Below are 27318 nucleotides of genomic sequence, written 5' to 3'. Positions count from 1 at the left end.
TTTCCTCATATTCCAACCTGGAGTTGCCATTGTTTGAATTTTATACTGAAATTATACTTAACCTTTTGCTCCTTGTACTTGATCCTGCCACCTACAGAATTTCAAAGAGTGTATTCCAATGAACATTGTCACAAGCATTCACTAACTCTTGAAATGGCTTAAAAATAGACTTTCGCCTTTCTTCAGTTCATCTTCTCACGGAAGTTGTAACGTCAATATTACCCCTTGAGTTCAAATATTCCTCTGAACCCCAAACTCACCTACCTGGAGGTCAGCTTCTACCAGTTTTTCCACTCTTCTGTAAATAATTTGTGTTAGCATATTGCAACTATGACTAATTAAACTAATATCTGGTAATATTCAATCCTGCTGGCATCTATGTTCTGTGGAATTTAAATTATCACATATTGGAATAGTTTTGCTATGTCTGGCTCTACCATGATCTCAATAATTCTAAGGTAATGTTGTCTGCTTCAGAGACCCTGGTTCTTTCAGTGCCCAGTCAAATTATTCTCACAGCTCATCTTCAACTACTTCCTCTTCTCTTTCCATAACATTGTCCTCAAGTTTTTTTTCCTTGTATAAACCTACACATTCCTCCCACTTTTCAGGTTTCCCTTCTTTACTTCATTCCAGTTTGCCATTGGAGATCGTAACATTCATACAGGTACTTCTCTTTCCTCCAAATGTCTATCTAATTTTCCTGTGAGTGGTATCTACCTTTTCCGAATGTACACAGGCTTTTATATCCTTGCATCTGTCCTCTAACCATTTCTGCATAGCCACTTTGCAGCCTCCATCAAACACTTTTTTTTTTCTGTATTCACTTTTATCTGCTTCATTTGTTCATTGCACTGTCTTTGTCCTAAGGCCCTTGACACATTTCGCTCTTGACAGATGTTTTTGTGGGTAGTTTGTTTTTTGTAAATGGCGCATATTCTTTGCAACTAAAATTTTCTCTCGTTTATGTTTTCTTGCTGCAGTATTACTCTAAAATTCCTGGATGAAAAATTCCCTGGTTTTTCCTGGATTTCTTGGTTGTCCTGAGGCTATACACCCTGAGCAAGGCAGTTTGCATTGGCACAAGTCGTAACACAAGCTATACAAGCTGTTTCTTTATGTTTATAATTTTGCCTAGTTTCATCCATAACTAATGGACTATTAAAGATACATAAATTCTGAGTAGCACAATGAAAAAGAGCAGTAAAACTGCATCAAGGAAGTGATACCAAATTAAATATTGTAACAGTATTTACTGACACGAAGAGAAAGAATTCTATTTCAGTACTGCAACAAAGTTTGCAATTTTTCAACTTTAATTACTGGGCAAATTACTATATGTATAACGTAAGATATCACTTTAGCGCACAACTAATGACGCAGTCCAATCATTAAGAAGTACTTTGTATCAAAAGATGTAAGTGAAGCTGACAAAACTATGAACCTCATTAAGTGGCGCATACAGGAATTTCGCCGAGGGGGAGGACCGAGGCTACATAAGGGCGACGGTCATCACGATGGGGACAGAGTTCAGTATGACCTAGTTGGTGCACGATCTGTGTTGGTCACAGAGTGTTCTGTGTGATCTAGTTGGAATAACATCTAGGTCAGGCTGAGTGGCGATTCCAGCCGCACGTGCTTTAGGAAGATAAAAGTTTCACAGGTAGTCTGGTAGCTGGACTTAGAAAACTCAGAGCCTAGTTAGGTGTCTGACTATTTTCTGACAGGTGCATTTTCGACTATTTCTCACCACTAAAGTTGGATTTTGTCTCAGTTTTACCCGAGATGGAACCTGATGATTTTTACTACACATCAGCACTTGGAATTTAGTGTTATGTGTCTGTTTGACCTAATTATGTGTGAGTTAGTCTGCAGTTTATTCTCCTTTAATGATCTGCAGTGAATATAGTTAATGTCTTTCAGCAGCTTCTTTATTAAATTTGATATAGAGTGTTTACCTGCCACTGTGATCGGGGCTCCAATCGCCTTATAACACTTACTGAAATAGTTAGCTTCACCAGTCTTTAAATGTATGTGAACATTTTAAAGACAATGCACTTTTATTAGTGAAAATTGAGATACTGTAATTGCAGGGTGTCATTTCATGTAATCTGCATCTAGATAAGCTTAGTGATTAACTGTCTTAATGGTTGATAGCATCAGGAGCAATTTTATTTCGTTATTACTAACATGCATAGGAAAGGGAAGCTGAATTTATCATCCCTAGTGAAGACGACAAGAGCCATCGTATTTAATTTAAAGTTCACAATTTTTCCCCATATTCCTTTCCCCCCGTTTTTCAGCCAATCATTGACTGTTGCTCCCCTCGAATCCGTTAGTGACCTCTGGTTCTTTAAACTTATCAGTTCATACCTAATAAATTATGGACAGTGGCCGCATCTGTTCTTGGAGGTGTTAGGTCATTTAACATCTATTATACATACATTAATCTTTGCCTGTCTCTACACTTTTCCTCCCTTTACTGATCCGTTTAACATTAGTTATACCCCAATGTACCCCTAACCTGTCCTATCTTCTCTCAAGTGTCTCCCATTTGGCTACTTTGCTCAAACATTCTTTTCATTTCATACTTTAGCTGTCCACTTCATTTTAATACCATTTTGTAGCATCACATTCGAAATGATTCCAGTTTCTTCATCTCCAGCAGTTTTCCACAGTCCACTTTTGATGTCTACTTTCAAAACCATCTCCTTCAATTCTACATCAATATTTTAAATCAGTCAAGTTATTCTGAAGCAGTCTTTGACCATGTGAATCTGATCCTGCTGCCACATATATCTTTGACATTGTTGAGTAATTTTCTTCGGTTAACAAAAATTTGATTGGTACTTCTATAACTTCTGCAATTTTGATATTTAACAAATCTCTACTCCTCTTTCCTCAACTCTTCATCGCTTTCATATATGTTTTCTCCTTAAACCAAATCTGTGCTATGTAGTCTGCCTCTTCTAATCACCTCTCTTCCTTCTCCCTTTTTTTCTGGCAATATTATGAAAAGGATAGTTGCTGTTCACTATTTAGCAGAGATGCTGAGTCACAGATAGGCACAACAAAAAGAGTGTCAGAAAGTAAGCTTTCAGCCTACAAAGAGCTTCATCAGAAATACACACACACACACACACACACACACACACACACACACACACACACACACAAGTGCAAACACAACTCAAACACACATGACCACATTCTCTTGTTGCTGAGGCCAGCCCTTAGCAGCCAGAGACTGTGGTCATGTGTGTGTGTGTGTGTGTGTGTGTGTGTGTGTGTGTGTGTGTGTGTGTGAGGGGATTCCCCCCCCCCCCCCCAATCTGTGACTCAGCATCTCTGTTATATGGTGAGTAGCAATTATCTTTTCCATAATATTGTCATATTCCATAACGGATTTTCCATTGTTCAACTTATTTTTGGTACCATTTTTCTTTTCAGTAGGTAAACTGATCATCTCATACCACTTTCACAGCAATGTGCAAGCTTGAGATACCAGCTTGATCATCTGATAGTTCAGATATTTATCTACTAATGGAATTCGGTTGGAAGTCTCCCGTATCGTAAATTTCAGATAAATCATTAAAAAAATTACCTGGTACTACAACCTCCAAATAACTTTAGTAAGTCATCTTTCTGGAGGAGGGATGGGGAAGGGTGGAGAGTGTCAGTATTCTTACAAGGTGGATACAGCTTTTGCTGTGCCAATCTATTCATCTCGGAGTAGCAATTACTAGTGTTTGGTCAAACTCTAAACACATTACCCAACCATCTACTTCCTCCAATTCATTCTACAATGATAATTTTTTTGTATCTCTGGCACTCAAAACTGGAGTTGTTGGTAATGATGACTGTTAGTGCAGAGTGTATGCAGTTCTGTGGAGGCAACTGCGAGGCCTTGTGAGGGGACTGGAATTAGCATTTCCGTGCAGCTCAGTCTGGATGGGAGGAGTACAGTCACAAGGAACAGTCCTGTACATCAAGGCGTCCAAAAGCTGATAAGCACCTCTTTCACGTACTTCTAATGGTCAAGTACCACAGTAATGAACTGTGAAAGTAAATGAAGAAGCTCATTTGTTGTCACACTAGCCAACTTCATTTTTAGCCACAAATATTTCATGAGCCTCTGGACTTCGTACAGATTCATGACCAATATCTTTATGGTCTGTTTAACTCCTATTCCTAACTTAAATTGATCTGGTTCTTTTCCAATGTCAAAGCCCTCTTCCTGGACATTGATCATATCACTGATATTCATATCCATACCTCAATCATATCTAACCAACCAATAAGCAGTAATATTTCCACTTCGATAGCTGCTGCCATTCCACACCAAACCCTTCCTATACTGTAGCCTAGGCATCTAGGGTAAATCACTATGCAACTTTCGCTGACCATGGTTCCTACCCCTGTCATAGTTCTACCTCTATAACCTGTCCTATACCACCACATATTACCACTACCTCCAACCTCACTACTGATAAATAATACAACAGCTTTTTGTATAGGAAGGAAGATTAGAGTTTAGTATCCCAACGAGAGTATGGTCATTAGAGAGAGAGCACAAGCTCAGATTATGAAAGGATGGGGAAGGAAATTAGCCATGCTCTTTTTAAAGACATCGTCCTGGCATCTGTCTGGAGCAATTTAGGGATGGGACCATACTGGAATTTGCTTGCAGCAATCTAGGGAAATCATGGAAAACCTAAATCTGCGTGGTCAGTAAGGGAGTTGAACAGCTGGCCTCTAGCGGAAAACATGAATGGACACAGAACTGCCTATCATGGGAATACTCAATAACCAATTGCCATGCATGTCTATAGCAGGCTGTTCCAGCACATGTGTCCACCCAGGAGAAAGCAGGTAGACATGGGCACAGGTGGGCAGGGATGAGCAAATGGATGATGTACCAGCAGCCTAGGAGGCAGGATGTAGTGTATGCTTGTGCAGAATGCATGCAACAGAGATGTAAGGTGGGTAGCCTACATTATCTGCACCTGCCCACAAACAGAATATGTGTAGCATTGAAACAGCCTGCTCTACAGCATGACTGAATAGGCTCAAATCTTTGTTATATCACACAGACTATCTGGATCCTCTCACTTCGCAAGAGATTCCCCGAACAATTAACTCATTCAGTTATCTTTTATTATTTGATTCAAAATAATGCATCCAGGCCTCGTGTTGTGTGATAATTTGACCACGAAAAGCACCTTCTTCATGTGTATATCAGTTCTAGTGTTCTTAATAGGTGCACAAATTAAGATAACTATGTAGCCCCATACCAAAAATGCACTTGCATTGAGCCATGTAAATTATAGAGGATATTGTATGCAAATTCATGATTCAAATTAAATTACACAGAAATTTCACTAACAATGTGCCTGTTGACATAGATTCTATAAAAACATGCCTGTTGACACAGATTTGAAATTTGATCTTCCGTTTGTTGTCAGACTTTGTACGCATAGCCATCTTCCAATCTTTTTTATCCACTCATACATTCTGCCTTTACTTAAATAGGAGAAGCCAGTAAGAACAGAAGCTTACTGCGAAATGACATCAAAATGACGTGTCACTTGATGGGAATGTCAATGGCGATAGCAGTTGACAAATGAAAAACTTTACAGATGTACTGTTGGATTGCATCATATTCTGTTGCTTTCATATTACAACTTGCAAGTTAGGACAGTATACTGTTTCAAGGCAACATTACACAGAAGCTTCATCACAAACATGTCACTCTTGGTACGATTTGTAATAATTAAATGCCAGTTAATGACATATCGGTGGTAAAAGCCTTCAGGAAATCCTAACATGAAAGAGACAGTTGTTGAAGTGCGGAGTCACAGAGGAGAAAGAAGTAAGTTTTCATATTTTTTTATCTTAACATTTGTGAAGATATCAGTGACACTAGCTTCTCCCTTACTTAACCTACTGGCTCCACTGCCTCTGACCACAAAATATACACCAATACTCACTGCATGCACCACTAATCAATCCACAGTGACTTCTATGCACTTCTTGTTCATTTCACATCTGTATAATATATACTGCTGGCTTTCAATTGCATTCTTTTGCACTGCAGAATTTCCTTCTTTCATTGATAACCTAAAGATTTGGTTGAGTCATGCATAGTGTTTTTTTTTTTTTTTTTTTTTTTTTGTCTGCCTTTGCTGTAACATCTGGTGACCTCCCCAGCAATAATTACTTGTTTTGTTATTAAATTGAATTCTTTTTCATGCTGTGCTTGTTACATTTATTTTGTCCTATGGTTGGTGGCTCAGAGCATTTCCCTTTTGACTTGTTCAGTTTTAACTAGTCAATATCCATATTATTTAATCAATTTTGGGGCATGCAGTTGAATCAGCAACAATTCTTCATCCAAAATTTCAGATGAAAACTTTATACTCACAGTGTAGAGTTACAATAACTCAACATTTCATTTCACTGAATATTAAATTCACAAGAAAAAACATGAAAAGTACAGTATCTCATTTCTTTATCCTCTCCATGTTCTTCATTCCTTTGAAACTGAGATGACTGTCCATTATACTACATCTATTCATACTTCCCAGTCCAGCATTTGATTCTTAAATTCTTAGTTGTAATTTAATTCAGTTACTATTTTCCAGTCTATGACACATATAGCTTCGCTGTTGTGATTTTAGAAGAGGCTGTTTAATAGAAGTTACCGTCAGAGACATTCCACTTCTGAAGAAGGACTTTGTCTGAGAGCTTTAATATTTCTAGTATCATTTTGATTGTACCTGTCTGCAACTCAACACCTCATCTATGTGGTGAGTAGCATCCTAGTCTTTCCATAATGTTGTTAAATACAACAAATACACCTATCTCCCCTTATTTCTTCCTTTCAGCCCATATTCTTCAATAATTCTGCTATCTTGCTTCCCCTTAATGTAGCATTCCATCAGTGAAGACTGATTTTCATACCCACATCTATACTTTTATTAATTCCTCAACATTCTCATATATTCTTTCCACCTTTTCATAACCAGCCTGTGGTAGGGCACATAACACTGCCCAGTGGTGACTAGTATTGATTTTATGTCAGTCATGAGGTAATGGATTTGTATCTACAAGAAGAAGAGTAATTCCGTCACTGTCTGTCTTACAGTAACTCACTACAGCATCTATCTTTTATTGGTGATGACACAAAAACCTGTTACATTACCTACTTACAATGGTGCAACTAACCTACAGTTGCTTGAAAAGTTTTTCTCCTCTTTTCATTTTGTACAAACACCACAAGTCAATCTTCAGCATAACCATCTTGCCCAACATTACAAATTCAAATTGGAAACTATACTAGAAACAGAATATTGACTGCAGGTAAATCAGATACTACTGACCCTGCAGGTAATGGCTCTTCAACTCCTACAGCTTGACCCCTCTGTGTGGGTGCTTCAACGCCACCATTTGCTGGCTGTCCAAGTGGTACACCAACAGGATTAGGACTAGGCATGCCATTAATTGCTGGCACACCATTCATGGTGGGGAGTGATGGTACCGCTGACAGTGCAGGTGCTCCCGAAACAGATGCACTGCCAGATGGTATTTGCACTGATGTTCCATTTATTGTGGCTGCTGGTGGAGGGCTTGCTGGAGTAATTGAATTGGAACCTGTGTAATTGCAGAATACACTTTATCAGAAAACAAGAAAAGACACGAACAGCATAAACCAAAAATAACATACAATGAATACCAAACTGGATAAGCTGAGAAGAAACTACAATAATTTAGAATGGAATCAGTTATTGACACTAGCATATTATTAAACAGCTTACTGATTAATACGACATGGGAAGAAATAATCAGTGACCCTCTACTGGGTACCAATCTTTACAATAAACATATTTTAAATTAATTGCAAGCTGAAAATTATTATTTACAATTGTTTCATGTAGAACATTAGTTATAGCTTGCTTTGTGTTTGGCCCCCTGAAAAGGATGACAAAAACGTGGAAATGTCAAACAATCAATTGTGAAATGAATCACCTTAATCCACATCGAAAGCAACTAAGTATTACACTGAAGTCTAAAGTCTAGGACCCACAAAAGGCAGTAGGTGGCCATACACATTATTGTCTTATTCACGTACCTGTAAGGGAAATGCTACTCTAGCTACTTGGAAATTCTCTGTGCTTTGTAGTGTGAGGAAAGCTGTTTAAGTATTAGCTTCTTTCAATGAGTCACAAAATTGACCTGTTTCATATGCATATTTCAAAAGAGCAACAATTACTTTAGAGCTAACGATCTGCTTGAACATGAAGTTCTGGTTACTGTCATGATGTGCCAGAACCTGGAAACAATGCTGGATATATTTGTTTTCTAAGTTGAGAACGAGTGGTTATAAAGTTCTTTGTAAGCAGAACTTGAAATTATCATTGGGTATGCAAAACTCCATCTAATGAAATAGCAGGTTCCACCTCTCCTGTACACTTTATGATACGAATGCCTATATGTATGACACAATACAGCTAACCACACAAAAATAATTATTCCATTCAGTATGGGTTGAGATTAAAGGAAGCATTTCTTTTGGGTTATTGTAATGCATAATACATATGCATAACATATATAATTAGAAGTTCATCATCTCATTGATTATTTTGAAACAATAAAAGCAATAAAGCAATGAGAAACGTTAACTTGAAAATAACTATTTGTTTAACACTGTATCTTTCTATCATGCAATCTATTACACTTGTAAAATAAGCAACAAATAAATCTGTTAAATTTTAAGATTATTATTTAAGAATATTTAAATTGAGATTTACTATTCCCAATTTAGGTATCTTTTATATGTTTGTATTAATTTCAGTGAAAACACGTTACTTAAAAAAAATATGTCAACGAACATGGAATTACATTATATTTCAACACAAACAAAAGTTATTAGGAAGAACTATCATGTGCCTTGAAGGAAACATTTTGTTATCAATTGACAAATTGATTTTGGTTAACATCACTTTATTTCAAACTCTAGTAAATGAAAGAACAATACAAACTCCAGGACTTTCAAACAGAAATTTGAAATTAATTTAAATAATAAATAACACCCAGTTGAAACATTAAAACAGCAGATTCCAAAAATGTATTATTCCTTTGTTATAATTGATACTGTAATTCGAAAAGGTGGGTAGATCACGTAACTAATGAGGAGGTATTGAATAGGATTGGGGAGAAGAGAAGTTTGTGGCACAACTTGACTAGAAGAAGGGATCGGTTGGTAGGACATGTTTTGAGGCATCAAGGGATCACAAATTTAGCATTGGAGGGCAGCGTGGAGGGTAAAAATCGTAGAGGGAGACCAAGAGATCAATACACTAAGCAGATTCAGAATGATGTAGGTTGCAGTAGGTACTGGGAGATGATGAAGCTTGCACAGGATAGAGTAGCATGGAGAGCTGCATCAAACCAGTCTCAGGACCGAAGACCACAACAACAACAAATCGAAAATTATTGTACATGGAAAAAGTGTAGATTTCTAGAACTTTCTGGTGTGCACGAGGTGTCAACTACGACTTCATAAGGAGTTGCTTTCCAGACGTTTCAGCAGTGAGGTTGCATTCAGTTGTTATTCAGACACTCTAGTTAAAAGTGAGCTTGGTAAGAAAATGTTTCTTTTTGTGTGTACTTCACTATATCATGTTAAAAGAAATATTTTGGAAGAAAATAAATATCAAGAAACCAAATGGCATACAGTGTTGCAATCAGCACAATAACAAATCCACCACTACAGACAATGTAGCCAGAAATTATCTGCAAGCCATCTACAACACAATCAAGGAAGATAAATATATTTAATTAGTATTCATAACTATCTCTTCCCAGGGGGAAATATATAGTGTAATACCGGTATGTAGATACACCAAACATGCACTCGCAATGATTCGTGTTCAATATTTTGGTTAATACTGCTTGGTCACATGAATCCAGGGCACGGTAACACAGTCCCGGTTGCAGATTCTCTTTCTAATGGCTTCCGGCAGGGGGGAGAACTTTCAATATTTCATATAATTATTTACTGAATTTAAAAATTTAAAATGCTATCATTATTTACTCATTAAGAGTGTAATCTTACATCACAGGTTTAGCACATTTTGCAGATAATATTCACATATACCAGTGAATGCATCTGCACTATTATATCATTGTACGACAAACAGTTCAGGAGACATGACATCATATAAACATTAAGATGCTTGAAAAACTAGCTTTTGCTTAAACTTAGTCCAGATTACCCAGACTATATTCATTCAGTGTTTTATCATTAGGGCACATGATGACTTCCAACAAACTTAAGACATAACTTCAAATCTTTTTTCTCACTTACATGCTTAATGTCAAATATTTAACACATTTCATTCAGTTGTAAACGAATAAGAAGTTGAAAGCTGTTTTATACCTGGGAGTTTGATTCTTTAATGAAACAGGCATTTACTGGTAGTTACAAAATGAACTGCAAACCACTCCTCTCAGGGAGTGTTTGCTAGTATTTGATGGCAGGATACTGGTTGGTGGCAGCAGTGATTTCATGTGGTGTGCCATGGTAATGTCTCTCTTGCTACTCCGGGGTATCTTCTTTCCTCAACATAACTTTAATAGGATACCTTGCATCACATTCCAAATGTCTCTGAGGGTATGCTAAACAACTGAAGATTTAGTGTAGAGATGATCAGTCGATGCAAGAGGCTGGCAAAAAGTGAGGGTTTCTGATAAGTGTGATCCCTCTGGTTCTTTCCAGTGCTACCATACGAGGCGTTTAGCAAGTCAATGGTTAGTCAATGGAAATAGAGGACACAGTCATTGTATCAAAGTAGAGCTGGACAGTAGTTGCAGAGTTACTGGCTAGTTTGCTCAAAAAGAAATATTTCCAGCACTACCGTAGGGAATGGCGATAAAATGGAGGATGCAGTCATCTAACGAAAGACTGGTGACATAAAAAAAGACTAGTGACAGACTTTCACACTACGTACTACAGTAGAATTTTGTATTATAGTAACATGTTTGTACCACATGCTTGAATTTTTAAAAATGAGGGCACAACACTTTTTTTGAGCAGAAATCATGATTATTTATGAGTTATTTTGATTTTGATGGTAGTAAAATTGTTCTTTAATACAACTGCTCAGAGCCTTTACTGTTTCCTCTTTGTTACAGAAAAAAACTTTGACTTTCATATTTCTTAATTTATATTACTCTTTGTTTACATTCAACTGCAACCTAAGCAGTTCCATTCTCAAGATTGCATGTTCTACTTAGATCTTACTAGAGACCAACAAAAATAATCATTTATTGATAATATAATGTAAATGGACAGATTAAAAAAAAAACTATTCACCAAGCGGTAGCAGGGGAACACACACACACACACACACACACACACACACACACACACACACACACAAAGGGACTTAACTATTATAATCTTTCGGAGCCAGTGGTTCCTTCTTCTGGCAGAAGAGTTGAAGGAGAAGGAAGAGGGGTGAAGGGAAAGGACTGAAGATGTTTAGGGAAAGGGGCACAGTTTAGAAAAGTCACCCAGAACCCCGGGTCAAGGGAGACTTACCGGACGGGATGAGAAGGCAAGACTGATTGTTGGGGACTGCACTGGACGAGATTTGAAAATATGAGAGCTTAAAGGTGGAAGACAGGGTAATGTGCAAGATAGAAATTACTGCTAAAACATCACGCATGAGTTAATAAGAGTGAAAAGCTAAGTGCATTGTATGTAATAGAAGTGGAAGGGGGGGGGGGGGGTGGAGAAAAATAGACAGGTCAGAAAATGAAAGACATAGGAAACTGAAATATAGTGAAGAAAGTAGTAGTTTCTGTGAATAAATGCTGAGACAGAAGGTATTAATGTAAATTTAGGCCAGGTGGACGGCAAGAACCAAAGATATGTTTTAGTGCTAGTTTCCACCAGCGGAGTTCTAAGAAACTTTTGTCTGGAGGAAGAATACAGATGGTGCGTGTGGTGAAACAGGCGAGGTCATGACTGTCATGTTGTACAGGATGATCTGCAACAGGATGCTGTGTGCTGCCTGTATACACCCTCTGTCTATGTACTGTTGTGATGGGTAAGTTTCTAATACAGCAATCTCTCGCACTTACCCAACTAATCTGCGACCTATATGCCTCATTTACCAATTTCCACTCCACCAGACTTCTCTCCTCCAATAAAATCCTGCAGTTATCTGCCTCCCATGTTTCCTTGGATGGTATCATCTGCCAAGCAACTTCAGACTGCAACAACATGTCAGACTTCACCTCACAAAGTTATCCCACCTTCTACTAAACAACCTTGACAGTGGTGTTTCCCTTCCTGTTCCTCTGTATCTCCCAAAAAATCCAACCATCCTCTCCTACAAAATGAGCTTGGACACCTCCTTAACATCCCACAGCCTTCACCACTGCCTCCCATACATGTAATAAGTCATAATCACAAGAACACAAGAACCTATCACAACAGTACAGTGTTCTCAAGCTCTCACCCAAAGCACTTCCCCCCCCCCCCCCCCCCCCCCCGCCCCAGGAAATATCAATTTGCAACAGCAAAGCTGACATTGAACCCTGCCTTGAACAGTTCTGACCACGATCCCAACTTGATCTACCACCACTACCTCAGAGTCATCCCTTACAAGCCTTACAAAAATTCCTCACATCCAGCATTACTTCACAACCTTTCCTCAGGTCCCTACAACAAGACCCTAACCTGTCCTCTGCAGAACTCCATGCTCTATGTTCCAGCTGGTGACTTCCTCATTATCCTCCCAGCAGACAAAGGATCTACTACTGTGGTACTCAACTGACAGGAGTATGTTAGTGAAGGCCTACGCCAGCTGTCTGACACCTCTACATACAGTATCTGCCACCAAGATCCCATCCCTGTGATTCAAACTGACCTGCAGTCACTCTTAAAATCCTCAGGCCCCTCAAAAGGACTTAAGACCACAATCCATAGAACTTCTTACCACACCAAAAACACATACTCTCACCTTTTACCTTCTACCTAAGATCCACAAACCCAATCATCCTGGTCATCCTATAGCTGCTGGCATCAAAGCACCCACCGAACGTATATCTGCCTTAGTTGATCAACACCTGTAACCCTCAGTACAAAGACTTCCCTCCTATATTAAAGATACTGACCATTTCCTACATCATCTGAAATCTATGCCCGTCCCATTCCTGCCACACACCTTGCTTCTCACCATTGATGCTATCTCCCTCTATACCAACATCCCCCACATACATGGTCGGTCTGCTGCTGAACATTTCCTCAGCCAAAGCCCATCTGATTCCAAGTCTATGACATCCTCCTTGGTCACCTTAATAACCTTTATACTTACCAACAATTACTTAATCTTTCAGAGGCAGACATAAAAACAGATCAGGGGTATGACTATGGGAACCAAGATGGCTCCCTCCTATGTCAATCGCTTCATAGATCGCTTGGAGGGAGCTTTCCTGGGATCCAAAAGTCTTCAGCCCCTGGTTTGGTTTAAATACATTGATGAGATCTTTGCCTTATGGACTCTTGGTGAGGTTGACCTGTTAAAATTCCTGGAATTTCTTAATACCTTCTCCCAATTAAATTTCAAATGATCCTATTCTGAATCCCATGTCACTTTCCTTGATGCTGATTTCAACCTCATCGAAGGCCAGCTACACACTTCTGTCCACACCAAACCTACTAACAAACAACAATACTTACATTTTGAAAGTTGCCATCCTTCCCATGTCAAATGTTCCCTCCCATATAACCTTGGTATTCGAGGCACAAACATTTGTTTGAACGCAGGTTCTTTACAGCAATACACCACCACTCTCACTTCAGACTTTGCTGGATGTAATTATCCCAACATACTAGTTCAAAAGCAGGTTTCCCGGACCATCACATCCAATCCTGGTACTGCTGATCCCTTCAAAAAAACAAGTTCAGAGCACACCACTTGTCACTGAGTATTATCCTGGTCTTGAATTTATCAATCAGCTACTTCAACAAGGCCATGACTTCCTAAAAGCACACCCTGAAATGAGATCAATTCTGTCTGCGATTTTGCCCATCACACATAGAATAGCTTCTTGTCACCCTCCCAATCTCTGCAACATTCTTGTCAGACCCTATGCTCCTTCTGCATCCATCTCCCTACCATATGGCTCCCACCCCTCTGACCATCCCCGTTGCAAGACTTGCTCTATGCACCGTCCTACCACCATCTATTCCAGACCTGTAACTGGCAAGACATATACTATCAAACAGAGAGCCAACTGTGAAACGACACCACAAGCACCATCTGGATTCTTCCTCCAGACACCAGTTTCTCAGAACTCCGCAGGTGGGAACTAGCACTACAACATGTCCTTCATTCTCACCACCCACCTGGCCCTAATTTACGTTAATTCCTTCCATATCAGCATTTATTCATTGTAACTACTCCCTTCTTCACTCCATTTTCGTATTCTGCATCTTTCATTTTTTGACTAGTCTATTTTTCGCCGTCCCTCTTCCCACCTCTGTTACATACAATGCACTTAGCATTTCACTCTTATTGACTCGTGCACGATGTTTTAGTAGTAATCTCTGTCTTGCAAATTACCCTGTCTTCCACCTTTAAGCTCTCAGGTCTTCAAATCACGTTCAGTGTAGCCCCAACACTCTGTCTTTCCTTCTCATCGCGTCCAGTAAGTCTCTAGGTGACTTTTCTAAACTGTGCCCTTTCCCCTAAATCTCTCCAGTCCTTTTCCTTCACTCCTTTTCCTTCCCCTTCAACTCTTACACCAGAAGAAGGAGCCACCAGCTCTGAAAGCTTTTGTGTGTGTGTTCCCCTTGTGCAGCTTGGTGATTAGACTTTTTATCTGTCCATTTACTAGAGACCTTGCTAGTTTTATATAGAGTTCACTATTATGAATTTGGACATTCTATTCCCATGTCTCAAAAGACAGCAGGATATCCCAAACAGTTTTCTTGTGTACATTTAACCCCATTCAAGTATACATACAAATGAAAATTTCTCAAAGTGTGCAAATCTCAATAGATTTGTAAGAAAATCTATCTGAAGTTCCCAGAGGAAGCCTAAGATTGGAATGGTGTAAAACCTCTGCTTCCGCAAAAACTGACCTATGACAGACACCTGTTAATTAATGTGATTTATACGATTCAGAAATCCTGTAAAGGTATTTTCTTGCTCTCTTTCAGTATATACTGATATTTTGCAGCACAAAAGATTGGGAAATTCTCAACAGTTTGACTACACTAGAACCTCTTTGGAGCAAAACCACCTATCCCTGATTGCAATGCAACAGACTCTCTTCTACACTGTCAAGAAACTGTGGTGCAGATGCATCAGCACCATGGTGGATGCACTTAATCCTGGATGCTGCCTCTAAGTTCTAACACATCCAGTTGGTTGTAAAATGTCCAGTTAACTCTGCTAAGCACCAATATTGATGGTTTAATTTTGTGCATTTCCTCTTCCTGGTAGGTGTAACTAGACTGAGAAATGGTTACTGAAATGGAATTAAGCCCACTTCTCACTAAGCAAGGACTGCAAGAGTGGGAGAGCATAAAGAATGTTGATAGAGGAGAACTAAAGCAGTGCTGATGCACACTTGTACCCTATGTTCGAAACACAATTCCCCCCTCAACAAGACGCTCTTATAACTTGACCCAAGTAGCAGTTGGTCACAGAGGTTGCACAATGTACGTATTTAAAATAGTCGAGACGAAAGGAATGAATGGGGATGTTTGGTGATGAGATTAGTGAGACCCTCTGAATTATGATGTGACAGACAGAGGAAGCATACAGTAGGAGTCGTGGTACTGACGAGCCCCTACTGAGAAACCCGGTTTTCTGAATGTCACCCTATATGCTGGTTTAAAGGAGACAAATAGATGAAGAAAAGACAGTGCAACAATTTATCTCCAACAAGAAATCTCTTCAACAACCCTTTCTACCATTTTTTTTAAATGAAGAAATTTCTAATTTGGTACCTGCTGTTCTACTGTACACGGCAGCATCTTTTCTACATGTAGTGGGTTACTTTGTATTAGAGATTTTTTCCTTATTAAACATTAACTGTACAAGGCTAATACTTCATAAACAAACCTGAAACTGAATGAGTACTGCTTCTACTTGATGACCCAGCCAAAGGATTCTCGCTCCCTTGCTGACGAGTTCTTGCACGTACACCACCATTGAGAATACTCCTGTTTGCTCCAGATGGATCATTATTTGGTTGCCCTATGAAATCAAATTGATTAGTTAAAATACTTCAAGTTACAGTGCAATAATTTTATTGATGATCTGAATGAAAGATTAAAAGAGAAAGGGAAAACATATTTTCTTATAGCACTTCCTAAAAATCAGGCAAAGAAATACATTCTACTCTTCATCCAACATACCAATCTGCTTGCCATTTTCTCTGCACTTGGCAATTACTTGTATTTAAAGGCCATAGTTTTAGGAGAGCTGACAACACAAAAATGACTGACAGGGAACTGATAAACAACTATTCATAGAACAAATTACTTTAAAATTAGCAACAAAACAATTTATATTACTTATGATCTAATAAATATTGTAATTATGGTATTAAAAAGCTGTTGGAGAACCATAAATAATGGAAGTGATTTAAGGTAACTATTCACCAAGCAGCTGAGACAATGAGATTTCAATAGGTACATAAGCAAGAGTGAGAATGTAGCAAAATTTCAGACAAGTCCTCCTTCAAAGCTATTGACTACACGGTAGCATACATATACCCACACAGTTAAATTGCAGCTTGAATCGAGTGAGAGGTTATATCAGGTATAGTGGATGAGGGGAGTAAGGAGGTGGAGAGTGGAGGTAAGATTGGGAAAGGGTGGCTGATGGCTGGAAGGCAGAATGGAAGCAGGTGCACAGAATGGAAATGTGGCACCAAGGAACCTCATTCTGCCCAAAGGCAGGGGGAGTTCTGTGCAATGCACAATGATGGGAAGAATCAGATTGCAAAGGTCAATTCCAAGAAGCTGGCATTGGAGGGTAGGATTCAGATGGCACAAGTTCTGATGCAGTATATATTGTTGTGATGTAGTGTATTGTGCTTAGCAGCGTGTTCTACCACTAGATAACCAAATGCACTTGGCAACAGTTTAAAGATACCCATTCATCCTCACGTATAAGAGTTATTCTAAAAGTAAAGAATGTTTTGATCTGGGTAACCATGCAATTCTTCCATCACCCTCATCATTATGTCATAGAACTTACAACTCATTTGTGCCAGCATGATCTGACAGCGAGCAGGAACAGTTGTTTACTGTTTATTTGTGCGGTTTTAAAATGTGTGACAAAATTAATGATACTGTCAAGTGTGTTATTCATAGTGTAATACGGTCTTTGAATTTAAAAAAGTCCACCATATTGAAATTTGCAAATAGATAACCAAAGTTTATGGAATTGTGATGAAGTTCACAAGACGGAGCATTGGTTTGATTGTGGACAAATGGATATTTGTGATGAAGAATATCACGCTGACATGAAATAAAGGATTGAGGGGAAAAAATTTCACAGAGCAGATATTTGACTATTGATGGACTGAGCTTGCCTTTAACTGACATTTCACTAATGGTTTGTGGTATCTGATAGTATTAAACATTTATTTCCACATAAAAATGTCTATGCACAATAGCTTGCAAGCGTGGAAGACTTAACAGTTAACTGTGAAGAGCGGCATGGAATCCTCTATATCACGAACATCAAAGAGTAACTATAACAACGCCGCACTGGTAGCCTTGTGGTCTAGGGCACCTTGCCATGGTATGCGCAGCTACCCCGTCAGAGGTTCGCGTCCTCCCTTGGACATTGGTGTGTGCGTGTTGTCCTTAGCCTAAGTTAGTTTAAGTTTGATTAAGTAGTGTGTAAGCCTAGGGACCGATGACCTTAGCAGTTTGGTCCCATAGGAACTTACCACAATTTTCCAAATAACTATAATGACAAACTCTACACATGGAATGTTTATACACCACTGTACACTCACATTTTCGGGGAAATAATGAGATGCCACCTAACTCCTCCTCTGGTATTAATGATATCGCAGATTAAACTTCACGTCACCCTGCGTGTGTTGCCACCGCTTTCCTGAAACCTGGCATTGTGCCACTAGTCAGTGGTTCGAATGGGATGTGAAGTACCAGTCTTCGGCATCGTTTTCTTCTCCAAGGATCCTGGCGCCCATAGCAGCTCATGCTGGCCGTGGGGTACGGAGACACTGTCAAGTGGTATATTCTTATCATCTCGTTTGCCACCTGCAGTTCTTGCTGTGTCCAATGCATCAAAAAATGTGGGCTTGAGTAAATCTAGTGTGATGGTGGTAGGCATACTATTTCTTCTAATCTGGGAGGTGTGGCTGCCATTGCTAATCACCAGGCACGGTCCAATGTATTGTGGCTGCAGCAGATTACATACTGTCTGTACCATGGTTTCAGGTTTAGTAGCCAAATTTCTTGAGGTATAAGTGCAAATTTTGTGCCAATGGCAAGAGGTTATGACCTCTTGACGACTGGCAGTGTGGTCTCTGATGTATGTGCATCATCTGTAATGCAGTTATTTGCATGGTAAGCTCCACTAATTGTGACTGGAGTGATGCTAGTCTCACGGCAGACATATTCTCTTGCAGTAGTGTTGGTGTTGACATGTTTGTTGCGGGATACATCTTGACGATCCTGTCCGCTGTTTGCACTAGTGCATTTAAATCACCTGTGCACACTGTCAGAATTGTTTGTGTGTCTGAGGGTAATTGGGACAACCAAATATTGTGCAGTACATCGTTGTTCGCTGTGTTGCTTGCCAATGTGTGCAAACAGCATAAAAGCTGTCTGTAAAAGCTTCTCTAGTTGCTTTGCTTCAGATTGTGACAAGAGCATCACTAGTGCGTTCTTAATTGACGCATACCATTCGGCATTGGGTGATGTAGCAAGGATAGCTTGTATCTCGGTGGCCAAGTCATCTGTTACTGCTGCGACTACTGCTAATATCTGCACATGGACAAACTGGCTTTCAAGCTGCACAAACCACAACGCCGTGTCCTGTTGCCAGACTGATGGAGGTTTAATAGTAGCCCTATTAACTATGCTCCTCATACCTGCTCTGTGGTGACTGGTGGACTGTCCATTTTCATGCGAGAACGAGTGCGGTGCGGCTGACATGGAAGTAATAACGTTCATGTTACGATGCGTTGCAGAACACTGAAGTCGACGTGGTCGTGTTGTTGTGTTGGGTCAACAGAAACCTCCGATCTTACTTGTCTGCTTTGACCCGTGACGTAAGCGTGTTGTGGCGTGTGACGTCATTACGGCGCGGAGTTTAGTCTTGTTTTTGTTTGTGGTGCTCTCTGGTGGTGTGTTCATGGTTTTCGTTTGTTTTAATTTAATGCTCATTGCTGTATGTCGGGTGAGTTTGTTATTGAGTGTATTTGGTTGTGGTTTTTTGTTTAGGAATGGATATGAAAGACCGCCTTAATAGTGTTCGGTTGAGGGCGATGATGGGCGAGACAGCGTTAGAACTTATCAAGTTCTTACAACTATTCGGTTTAATCGCCGAAGTTGTTAAGTGTTCTCTTTGCCTTGAGGCGATGAAATTGGTTAAAGTTCCGGCCTCTCGGACCAGCGACAGATACATGTGGTGTTGCCGGAAAGATGGCGTATGGCGTTCTATAAGGCGTGGTACCTGGTTCGAGAAGTCTACATTGGGCATGCGTGAGATTGTGCTTATTACATATTATTTTTGTTATAGATGCCCACAGAGTTTTTGCGCGTTTGAGACTGGTGTGAGTGAGAGGACTGTTTTAGACTGGTATTCCTTTTGTCGTGAAGTGTGTTCGGAATTTATTAAGTACAGGGGTAAGTTGGGTGGGCATGGGGTGCTTGTGGAGGTGGACGAGTCGCAGTTTGGTAAAAGGAAGTATGGGAGGGGGAAGTCTGTGGCTGGTCTTTGGGTGTGGGGGGCTGTTGTTCACGGGGGTGGGGGTACTGAATGTGTTTTTAGGGTTGTGGAGGGGAGGTCGAAGGCTGAATTAGTGGGGTTAATTGAGGAGTATGTAGAGCCCGGGTCCACAATAGTTTCTGATGCTTTTTCTTCTTATAGGGGGTTGGGTGACAGGGGATTTAATCATTTAGTAGTGAACCACAGTCTAGAATTTAAGAATTATGATACTGGGGCTTGCACTAACACAATTGAGGGGATGTGGGGGGCGGTTAAGTCAGTTCTTGGGAGGGGGAAGAGGCGCTCTTCCAACCTTCAGTCTCATTTAGATGAGTACTGTTGGCGGAAGAGTGTCCCAGAGGCCTATTGCATTTTTCGGTTTTTTTTAAGGGCTGTGGGTAAAATGTATAGGCCGAAAGTGGTTAGTTAGGGTGCATTTGTGTGTGATTGTGGTGGCCAATCTAGTTTGTGGGGCTGGAACTTTTTTGAGGTAAGTTCCGTTTTTTTTTGTTTTTGATGTATGTTTTGTGTCAACAGAAACATCCGATCTCACGCGTCGGCTTTGACCCGTGACGTTAGGGACCTACACATTGATCTGTAGCGTAGCCCTGAATACGAGGTTAGGTTGGGAGGTTTTTTTTTGGGGGGGGGGGGGGGGGGGTCAGGGGGGGGCGCAGCCCCCCCCGCCTGGCCTCGAGTACCACTTGTTTATTATTATCTTTGTTCGATCGTAATTTATGTGATTGGGAGCTGTTGTAGATGTATGTAGGTGTAAGGGAAGTGTTGGTTTTTTAGGTTGGTGTTGGGGGATGTGATCGGTAGGTTCTGTTGAGCTATATAGGTCAACGGAAGTGTTCGATCGTAATTTATGTGATTGGGAGCTGTTGTAGATACCTACACATTGATCTGTAGCGTAGCCCTGAATACGAGGTTAGGTTGGGAGGTTTTTTTTTGGCGGGGGGGGGGGGGGGGGGTCAGGGGGGGCGCAGCCCCCCCCCCCTGCCTGGCCTCGAGTACCACTTGTTTATTATTATCTTTGTTCGATCGTAATTTATGCGATTGGGAGCTGTTGTAGATGTATGTAGGTGTAAGGGAAGTTTTCGTTTTTATATATATATATATATATATATATATATATATATATATATATATATATATATATATATATTGGAGGATGTGATCGGTAGGTTCTGTTGAGCTACATAGGTCAAGGGAAGTGTCCGATTCTGGATAGGAATGTGTTTTTTGGTATTTGGTCAGTTTTGTGATGTTGATTTATTTCGTTGTTTTGCGTGGTTTTGTATGGCGGTCGGTGGCTACATTTGTGTATATTTAGTTTGTCCCCACCCAAAAACCCCCAATTTCCCACGCTTGTCCCGTTAGAGTCATTAGGCTTTTTGTGAAACTTGTGTATTTCAGTGTTTATAATACGTATGCGATGTTTTTATATCCGCCATAGTGGAATTGTCGTTTATATTCGTTTCCGCTACATTTGTGACGTCATGGGTCAAAGCCGACGGGTAAGATCGGACGCTTCTGTACTTCCGTTGTGTTATTGTCATGGTCAACAAATATGTGGTTTCTGGTAGAACTGAACATTTATTTCCACATCAAACATGTCTATTCAGGATAGCTTATAAGCATGGAAGGCTTACCAGTTAACTGTCAAGAGCGGCATGGAATAGTCTATATGACTAATGTCAAAGAGTAACTATGATGACAATACCAGTCACATGGAATGTTTATACACCATTGTACACTTGCGTTTTGGGTACAGAATATGATGCCACAGTTCTTTCCAAATTGATAGTGGTGATTTTGGCTATAAAAAGGCATGTGCCAGGTGGGTTCCTCGAATTTTGGAATATGAACACAAGAAACAATTAATGGGAGCTGCACCAATTTTTCTCACTCAAATAATAATAATAATAATAATAATAATAATAATAATAATAATAACAAAAATGATTCTTCACTGTGCTTTTTTATGATATTGCTCCCCCATATTCTGCTGCAATGACAGAAGATTGGCTTTGGCAGTTCTGAACACCCACCTTACAGCCCAAACTTGACCGAGTGCTTACCGTATTTACTTGAATCTAAGCCGCACTCGAATCTAAGCCGCACTCGAATCTAAGCCGCACCTGAAAAATGAGACTCGAAATAAAGGAAAAAAAAAATTCCCGAATCTAAGCCGCACCTGAAATTAGAGACTCGAAATTCAAGGGGAGAGAAAAGTTTTAGGCCGCACCTCCAAATCGAAACAAAGTTGGTCCATTGTAATATGAGACACATTTTAGGTCGAATGAAAGACGGTACAGCTACAGTAGTTTGGTTCGAGTCGTAAGCTTAGCAGTTCAGCTTTACCAGGTAGCCATTGCTATGCGTCAGGCGCTCCGTCCGTATTTATACGGGTACCCTTCCTTTTTCACGTGCTTCGTCTGGTTTGAATAGATTGCTTATTTTGCTTTGATCTGATAAGTGCCGTTTTCTTTGTTATAGGTGTTTACGTTACTCTAAGCTGAAAATGCATTACTGTACTGTGTAATGCATTGTTTGTCGCATTTTGATAGTGCATGACTTGCTTTTGTGCGCGCTACCGCCGCTTAAAAAAAAAGAGGAATCGTCTCATTAGCGAAACAATGGCAAGAGACTGCTATTTGTTGTTACTTACACTGCTGCTTTCTTTGATAATGATCAACAAGAACCAAATGCGTATGACAGAACATGCGTATGGTAGAACATGTTCTGAACGAGAGTTTTGCGAAAATTTTCCTCCGTTTGAAAATCTTTGCGGCCGCTTCTTTAGTACATCAAATTCTGCACAGAAATTAGTCATCTTACATTTAAAATCTAGTCAGTTGCCGTGCTTCATTTCTGACTGTATCACTATTAGGCATAAGAATAATACGAATATAAACATGACACGATACGTATATTCTTCCGCGTTTGCTGTTGTCTCACTAGTTTCGTTGTTTATTACGCAGAGAGGATTTAAATGAGATAGCAACAAACACGAAAGAATACATGGCAAAATGTTTATATTCGTATTATTCTTATGGTGAAGAGAATACTGCATGTGATTCACAATTCATCGAGTTCCTATTAGCAACCATCTCTTCTCACAGGTAGGAAAAAACTCGGAACGTAGAGTTGGCCATATTGACAAACATCCCTAACAGTCTTGCCAGTTGGATTTTCGTAGTACATTGAAATTCTGCTACATTCGAAGATGAACAATACGGAATTTGTATTTACTTCGTTGGATAATGTATGAAAATGCAGTGGTCGAAACTCGGGGCGGAGAAAAACAAAGCTCGTCTTCTGCCTTTTTTTTTAATTTATTTACTGATGCAGAGGTTTTGGCGCCAGTATTTATCTTTGTGCCCACAAAGCATGCTTGTGTAGCGCTACATATATTCGACGGCAGAAGTTAGTTGTGGCGGCACCTATCAACATTTTTCATAACTTCCGCTTGCTTTGCACTCGATTCTAAGCCGCAGGCGGTTTTTTGGGTTACAAAAACCGGAAAAAAAGTGCGGCTTAGATTCGAGTAAATACGGTACCATCTTTATCACAAGTTGAAGGGCTTTTTTGGGCATATAGCACTGTGGATATGACAGCGAACTGGAAGACGATATTAGTGACTGGTTCAACAACTTGGTGGCAGTTCAGGAGGCACAGGAATACATGTGGAATGCTATGACACATGTTTAAATTTGAACATCTAATGTGTAGAAAAATAGCCAAGATATGAATACATGTTGTAAAATGAGTAACAAATGTTTTTTACTTTCAAAACAACCCTCGTGTAAAAAAACTGCAGAGGTTATGGCAGAATTAGTATATGATACAATTGCTTTTACAGATGTTCCTGATAGAATAGGATATGCCTGTGATAGCCCTGGAATAGCATGTTCCTGGATGGTTGAAACCGACAGGTCTTGCACCTATTTTTTTCACAGTGGTGTGACATGCGACAAATGGTTGCAAGTAGGTGTAACATCAGGAAGCTCGATGATATTTCATGCGTTTGGGTAGCAGTGGAATACCACTTTGGATGGGATTGGAAGGATTGTGAGCAGAAATGGTCCTCAGTTCTGGGCACAAAAATATGTGGTGGTGTTACTGTCTTCGATGATCTTGGTTGATAAGCAGGCTGCGTCTTTGCTGGTTCTTTAGGGTGGTCAGAGAATTAGAGGGATGTGTGGATGTGGCGTGGGAAATGTGCTTGTGAGTAACTGCTGTCTGTGAAGGCCTTAATAAGACCTCACTGATTCAGCACCTTAACTATTTGGGCTGCTGTTATGTTTACTTCTTCCATTACACATTACAATTAATTCTCATTACATTTAGAACTTATTACTTTTCAACTTTTGAAACAAAACAGTGACCAAGAAACATGATAGTGCACAAATAACAATCTCCACTAATACGAAATACGTGTGAACTCTAAGAACTAGTTTTAAATGGTTACTCAAGGATTTCGGCTGAATAGTTTGACATACAGGTAGGCAGCTTTAGGTTTCTTGACAGTTATTTATTTGTAAGGTATGTCCTTCAATACTTTAATCAAACAGATGCAAGTCTGTTTATACCATATACACACATGAACCAATCAAAGGATTTTCAGTCCTCACTGATAGTGTCTTGCATGCACACCACTATTCAGAATGTGAGAATTTGACCAAAACAAATTTTATTATTGAAAATAATGTGCTAGCTGATATTGTCTGCCAGTGACATGGCAAATATAAACAAGTTTATCAGACACAGTAAGATATCCTTTATCTTCTTTATTCCTCAGTTTCCTTCTGTCCCCACAGTCGAAAGCCAGAATACCGTACATCAAAGAAGTGGATATCAACTGTAAGTCGTAAAATTTATGTCTGTTACATGAGAACAGTAGAATCCAGTTGATGAAAATGACATCTTTGTGGTGAGTTCTAAGAGTCATGGGGAGGGGGCAGCAGGGTGAGACAGGAATAGTGGTGAGAGAGAGGGGGAGATAGGAAGAGGGGGGAGAGGGGGAGGGGAGGGGAGAGGGAAAGGGTGGAGGTGACACACACACACACACACACACACACACACACACACACACACACACAGAGAGAGAGAGAGAGAGAGAGAGAGAGAGAGAGAGAGAGAGAGAGAGAGTTAATGTTTGTGGCATAAAATTTTGTGCTTAAATTTAATAAAACACATTAAAAATTTGATTGCAAGATAATCTGAGTAGGGCTAAAATGGTAACCAGAGATTCCTAACTGTCCACCCACACCAAGTATTGAAATCATGGAACACTTTAGAAAAAGCTTAGATAATATTGCACATAGCTTTTCCGGTCAACCCACAGTGGCATAAGATTTCAATCTGTCATCAATGGACTGCAGGATGTATTACATTGGGAATAAGAGGCTGGGACAAACGAACAGAACAACACAATGTTAAACATATTTTCCAAAAATTATTTAGAGCAACTGGTGAGAGAGTCTACTCACTAGGAAATGCTGGGACAAAACAGATATTTTTTTTTGTTTTAATGAACAGGGAGATACAAAAAATTTTAACAGAAGAAACAAGAAAAAATACAAGAAGTACCCACTTTAATTGCTCTAAGGACATTGCTAAAACGATGAAGAAATGTCAACAGAAATGTAAAAACAACCAAGGTGAGCAACTGCTATAACTTTTTAAATCAATTATAGTCTTCCAGGTTTGCAACACAGATACCGTATAAGCACGACATAAATGGCAGAAACAAGTACTTGCAAAAACATGGTAATCAATTTGTATTTTGCACCATTCAAAGAAGCAGGGATTTTGGAAAGAAACGAGATTGTAAAACCATGAAAAACTTACCTGTTGATGCAGTTGTAAGACTCCTTGTGTGGTTTTCTTGCTGAACATTGGCTAGTTGAGTACTCATATCAACACGCATGCCATTTAAAACCATGACAAGATCACCTACTTTTACCGGTTGGGTATCATGTTTAGTTTCACTCATCATGTCTACAGTAAGTTCTAAATTCTCACATTTTCCATTGTAGTGTGTAAGGATTTCAAAAAGACTGAGCTGCTTCTCTCCTATGACTGCATCTTTACGAAATGTGCTGTGATCCAAAAGCCTAAAGTGAAGCTGTGACTGAGGAGTAACCAACCTAAAAGTAAGGGAAAAATAGAGCACGTTATGTTAACATGAATAAAGCAATAAATACTAAATTAAACTATATAATAACAATCCTGCTATCACAACAACTATACATATTTTGTGCCAGAAGAACAGCATACAACAATAGGAAACAAAGTTTACATTATGACTCATCCATACCAATGTGTTAAACCATAACACCTGGAATGTAGGCAACTTCCCTTACTAACAAATATGTATAGAAAATAATAGCAAATTCTACACACACGCACACACACACACACACACACACACACACACACACACACACACACACAGAGAGAGAGAGAGAGAGAGAGAGAGAGAGAGAGAGAATAAATAAGTTACCACATCTAGAATGTACAAAAATTACACATTTGAAAGCTGACAGTATCTACTGAATAGTCCAAGCAGAGACCATATTATGGAAGGGATGTGACCTCACTTCGAGCTCTGGTAGCATGCAAAGTTACACAAATGCTGAGGCCTCAACTATTCATTTGATACATGTAGCAGAAAGTGAATCCATATGAGTTGCTCGAAAAATGTGTGGAGAACAATTCCAAAACTGTCAGTTGCCTAACAGGCAATCATTTAAACCTATGCACCAGCAAATTCACATAACTGGTTCCTTTGAACCTGATGAACGTGACATCAACTGCACACAAACAAACATAAATTTTCCCATGGAAGCTGCGCTACGAGGCACTGTGGTAAATTCAACAACAAGCAGAAGTGCAGACAACTATAATATGCACTTGCAGCTATTCCATTTAAAGCAGGTAGACTCACAGAGCGCCTTGAGGGCTTCAAGCATTGGTACCTTCAACAGATGTCTTCAGCTCTCACTTTCTCTTTGTATGTGTAATAAGCCATATGTAGCACATCCCGTGTCTATAGCAACATCTTTTAAACAATATATGACCTGGTATAGATATCTGAATTGTTAATGAATACTCTCATCAAACATTGATGGTTTCACAACTCTTAGAACATGAAACAACCATGCAATATTTATTTTCCTTCCATAATGAAGGCAAGGCAAAAAGTTGCTGACCCGGCAGACAAACTATTTGGTCAAAAATGCACTCTTTTTCAACAGTGGATTTCTGAAAAGTCTGTAAAATAGCTGCTTACAGTGGCCATAAC

General features: G+C 39.6%; 1 protein-coding gene across 1 annotated transcript in view; it reads right to left on the bottom strand.

The window, feature by feature from the left end:
- Nucleotides 1-27318, bottom strand: part of LOC126236339 (E3 ubiquitin-protein ligase Su(dx)) — a 126235-nt gene that overhangs the window by 47653 nt on the left and 51264 nt on the right. Inside the window, exons 4-6 of the mRNA XM_049945564.1 lie at nucleotides 25863-26161; nucleotides 16149-16283; nucleotides 7383-7653 (exon numbers count right to left, since the gene is read on the bottom strand). Coding sequence (XP_049801521.1) covers nucleotides 7383-7653; nucleotides 16149-16283; nucleotides 25863-26161 — 705 coding nt within the window. The remainder of the gene's footprint in view (nucleotides 1-7382; nucleotides 7654-16148; nucleotides 16284-25862; nucleotides 26162-27318) is intronic.

The sequence above is a fragment of the Schistocerca nitens genome, chromosome 2 (genome assembly GCF_023898315.1).
Source record: "Schistocerca nitens isolate TAMUIC-IGC-003100 chromosome 2, iqSchNite1.1, whole genome shotgun sequence".
NCBI classification, from domain to species: domain Eukaryota; kingdom Metazoa; phylum Arthropoda; class Insecta; order Orthoptera; family Acrididae; genus Schistocerca; species Schistocerca nitens.
This window is presented reverse-complemented; position numbering and strand designations above follow the sequence as displayed.